The following is a 3882-nucleotide window of genomic DNA, read 5'->3' as shown; positions in this document are numbered from 1 at the left end:
AGACGGTCTGTGATCGCAGACCCGGCTGGGCCGGGTCCGGCCGATGCTCAGCTGCGGGTCAAGCTCAGCCCCAGGGCCGCACTCCCCGCCGCTCCCCGGGGCTCCAGTCTTTTCCTCCTGCCCATAGCCAGTCTGCAGAGACCCCCCCTTCCACCGAGAGGGTCCTGGGGGGTGCTCAGCGCCCGGGTCAGGCCTTGCCGGCCCAGGAGGTGTTTTTTCCGCCCCGTATCACATAACGCACGGCTTGATGTCCTGGTATGTCACTTGTTGGTGGTAATAGGAGCCGCTGCCCGCCGAATGCATGGAAGAGGAGGCCATGGCGTTGAAAGAGAAGACGAATTCCTTTCTGTCACACATGCTCGGAGACTGGGAGTGATACCGCGGGATGCCTGCGGGACGGGGGGAAAGATGGTCAGCAGCCGCCGTCTGGGGTTGAAAAATAACCCCCAACAACCCAATCCCTCCGCACCCCCCAGTCTGAGCGCGAAACTGGGAGTATTTTCCCATGCACGGGCACTATTGGGGCTCCGCGGGCGCGGGCAGGTGGGCAGGGGGGACTCCCGAGGCCCTGCGAAGGCGCTTCCCTGCCCGGCCCAAGGGTGCTGCGAGGAGAAGGGATTTCAGCTGAGTTTAGGGTTTTTTTGACATTTTATATTTTTTTTCGCCCCGACTGCTTTTCCCACCGCCTCCGCCCGCGCGGAATACCCGCCGGGTGCGGAGAGGGGAAAGCCCGTCCGTTCCCGGGGCCGGCGGCGGAGACCGGGAGGGGGGCCGGGGCCGAGAGGCCACGGGGAGCGGGGCTGTTCCTGCCGCTCCTTCCGCCACCTCGGCACAGAAAAGCGCCCCTGGAATTCGGGGTGCGCTGGGGATGGGGTGCCCTGCCCGGACCACTCCCCATCGCCCGTTTGGGTGTTAATCGGAGTGTTTCGTTTTAAGGCCTCGGATGGGCCCGGTGGCTCCTCGGGGCAGATTCCAGCTCCGTTTTCCAGAGGCCTTGGGCGCGCTGAGCACCGTGAACACACCCGGGAGTGGAGGGTGCCCTTAGCGGGCGCTGCCCCAGCCCAACCCCGCTCGGGGCTCTGTCCGGGCTCCACCGCTCCGGCCCGGCCCGACTCATGTTTTTCCTCTGCTTCGCTTGGTGATTTTGACCCGCTAATGGTCCGCTTCACACCCGTTTCTGTCAGGTACATCCCACTCCCCTGAAAGGCCCGGGGTGATGTGCAGAGCCCCCCAGATCTGCCCGATCACCCGGTCATGGCTCCCGGGGCTCCCCAGTGCCTGAGAGTCCCCCATCCACCCCATCCCGAGGTGAATTTGGGCCGCAGGGCGAAGCCTAGAGCTGGCCTCGTCCTTCCCAAGGCCTCTTCCAGGCCAAAACACGATCTCCCTTCCAAGACCCAGGGCAAATTCACCCCCGTCAGCTCCATTGCGGGGCCAGGGATAAGGCTACAGGGCGCGGGGAACTCGGGGGATCTGGGCCGCCTGCTTTGGTATGGGCGGAGGGAGCCGATGGGCCTGGAAAATACAGCCCTGAGATGTGTGGAAAACAGCTGATGGCGGGGGACGGGAACGGACGGGACGGGGTGTGGGACGGCGCGAGTGGCGGACCCCCCCGATGAGGACATTCCCCCTTTTCTCCCTCCGGAGTCCTCTAAGTCCCGATGGAGGTGGAAGAACCCTCGGGCGCATACCCGGCCTCGCCTTCCCGGAGCTCCCGCCTGCCTGAACCCACCGGCCTTAGGCCTAGAGGCAAAGCAGCCGTCCGGGGGAGCGGAGCCCTGGCCCGGGGGAGCGGAGCCCCGGCCCGGGGGAGCGGAGCCTCGGCCCAGCGGTTCCCGGCCCCGCAGCGGCGAAGAGCCCCGACGGTTGCCCGGTTGTCCCCAGGAAGGGAGGCGAGGAGCGAGGGCACAGCGGCTCTCCCTCGGGAAGCGCATTAAAACTGCCCACGAAGCAGGATCCCCGCTCGGAGCAGCCCGACCGGGATCCACGCATGGTCGGCAGTCCCCGGTCCCGGGCGTGTCCCACGCGTGTCCGCGCCTTACCTTGGAGGTCGGCGGTGTTGTGGCTGTTCTGGTGCAGGTAGGGCTGGTCGAGGGAGTGCGTGGAGAGGCTGGAGGAGAGCGGGTTGGCTGTGGGGTTGCAGGGCGAGAGAGGCTGCTGTTTGATGTAGGACGCGCCGGTGTTGAGGGCCGCCGAGGCGGTGGGTGCCCACGCCGAGGCCGAGCTGGAGTAAACCGAGTGGGGCTCCATCACGCCGCCGGCGGGGAGCAGCGGGGAGGCGGGCACGGAGCTGTCGTGGTGCGGGTATTCCCCTGCCGAGGAGCCGGTGCAGCCGCCCATGTAGGTGTGCCCACCGTTGGCAGGCAGGTGGGGCACGGAGTGTCCCGCCAGGCCCATTCCCTCCACGTTGCTGGACAAATGCCCGTTCATCATCCCCAAGCCCCCTTCGAGGGAGAGGCTGTTGGGGGGGCAGGAGAGCCCGCTAGCCGGGCTCTGGAAGCCGTAGCTGTCGGGGAGGTGGTTGAAGCTGAGCCCGTTCATCATGCTGTACATGGGCTTCAGCGCCTGGCATTTCCTCCGGAACCCGCGGGGCCGGCGGCGGAACGAGCCCTCCTCGAACATGAACTCGCTGGCCGGGTCGATGGTCCAGTAGTGGCCCTTGCCGGGGCGTCCCAGCCCTTTGGGCAGCTTGATGAAGCACTCGTTGAGCGAGAGGTTGTGGCGCACCGAGTTTTTCCAGCCCTGGTAGGAGCCTCGGAAGAAAGGGAAGCGGCTCTGCAAGAACTGGTAGATCTCGCTGAGGGTCAGGCGCTTGGAGGGAGAGCTCTGGATAGCCATGACGATGAGGGCGATGTAGGAATAAGGCGGTTTCTCCGGCCGCCGGATCCCCGCGTTGGTCTTCTTCGCCTTAGGGCCGGCGCTGCCCGGGGCCCCGCCGCTGCCCGGGGCGCTGCCGGCGGCCCCGCCGGTCCCCGCCGACGCGGTGTCCATGGCCGAGCTCTGCGGCTGCTTCTCAGCCACCGAGGACATGGGGCCGTAGCTGCTCTGCACCGGAGGAGGAGGGGGCTGAGAGGACAGAGCCTGCTGCGCTTCTGCAGTCATCTACGGCCAGGTCCGCGGCGGCCAGCCCCAGCCCCGGACCTCCTCCGCCGCCCCCCCAGCGCCCCCCCAAAAGGCCACGCTGCTGGGGGCTCGCCGCCACTCACCCACCACCCTCCCTCCGGCCTCCTCCCGGCCCCCCGGCGGGGTTTTCTTTCCACCGGGAGACTTCACCCCTCCGCGGATAAACAAATGGAAGCGACGACACCCCCCACCCCCCCTTTTCACTCCTCCTCCCACTTTATCCCTAAATCCGAGCGCGGCTGCAGAAGGCGAGCGAGAGGCGGAGGGTCGGGGGGTGGCCGCAGGGAGGCGGGATGGGTGGAAGCGATCTGAGCTGGGCTGCTGCGAGCCAGGAGCCGGCGGCCGCCGCCTCCGCCTGCCCCGCTCCCCTCGGCGGGCCGGGCTCCCGGGGCCGCCGCCGTCCCTCCGCCGGCTCTAGCTGGGCTGGCGCTGCCGGTGCTGCGCGGAGCTGCTTCCCATCGCCGTGGCTGTCGAGTCTGCCTCCGGCCCCGCCGCTCGCCTTCTACTTTATCTCTTTGCAGCGGCGTCTGCCGCTCCTTGACAGACGTAAGCGCGGAGCGGAGATCCCCGCCCCGGCCCGCTCCCCCCCGCCCTCCCGGGCGGCCCCTCCGCCGCCTCGTCCCGGCCCCCTCCGCTCCCGCTCCCCGCTGGCGGGCAGCTTTTAAAGAGCCCTTTCCATGCCGCCCTACCCCACTCGGGGGGGCTTGCGCGACAACCCCCTGCCCGACGCGGGGGCACCGCGTGTGTGTGTGTTTTATG

General features: G+C 68.2%; 1 protein-coding gene across 1 annotated transcript; it reads right to left on the bottom strand.

Annotated features, from left to right (window-relative positions):
* Positions 1 to 43: 43 nt before the first annotated feature.
* Positions 44 to 3102, bottom strand: FOXF1 (forkhead box F1). The gene is made up of 2 exons (XM_017820957.1): positions 2043 to 3102; positions 44 to 389 (listed from the first exon to the last, which is right to left on the bottom strand). Exons 1-2 carry the CDS (start codon positions 3100 to 3102, stop codon positions 229 to 231), a joined length of 1221 nt encoding a protein of 406 aa, XP_017676446.1. The 3' UTR covers positions 44 to 228.
* Positions 3103 to 3882: the final 780 nt, after the last annotated feature.

This window comes from Lepidothrix coronata, unplaced genomic scaffold (genome assembly GCF_001604755.1).
Source record: "Lepidothrix coronata isolate B3197 unplaced genomic scaffold, Lepidothrix_coronata-1.0 Scaffold87, whole genome shotgun sequence".
NCBI classification, from domain to species: domain Eukaryota; kingdom Metazoa; phylum Chordata; class Aves; order Passeriformes; family Pipridae; genus Lepidothrix; species Lepidothrix coronata.
This window is presented reverse-complemented; position numbering and strand designations above follow the sequence as displayed.

What these genes read in the sequence shown, in the direction of transcription:
- FOXF1 (XM_017820957.1), bottom strand. Translation starts at nt 3,102, where the DNA reads ATGACTGCAGAAGCGCAGCAGGCTCTGTCCTCTCAGCCCCCTCCTCCT. An exon ending in CAACACCGCCGACCTCCAAG is followed by an intron (nt 390 to 2,042) that starts GTAAGGCGCGGA and finishes CCCGTCCCGCAG; the next exon opens with GCATCCCGCGGTATCACTCC.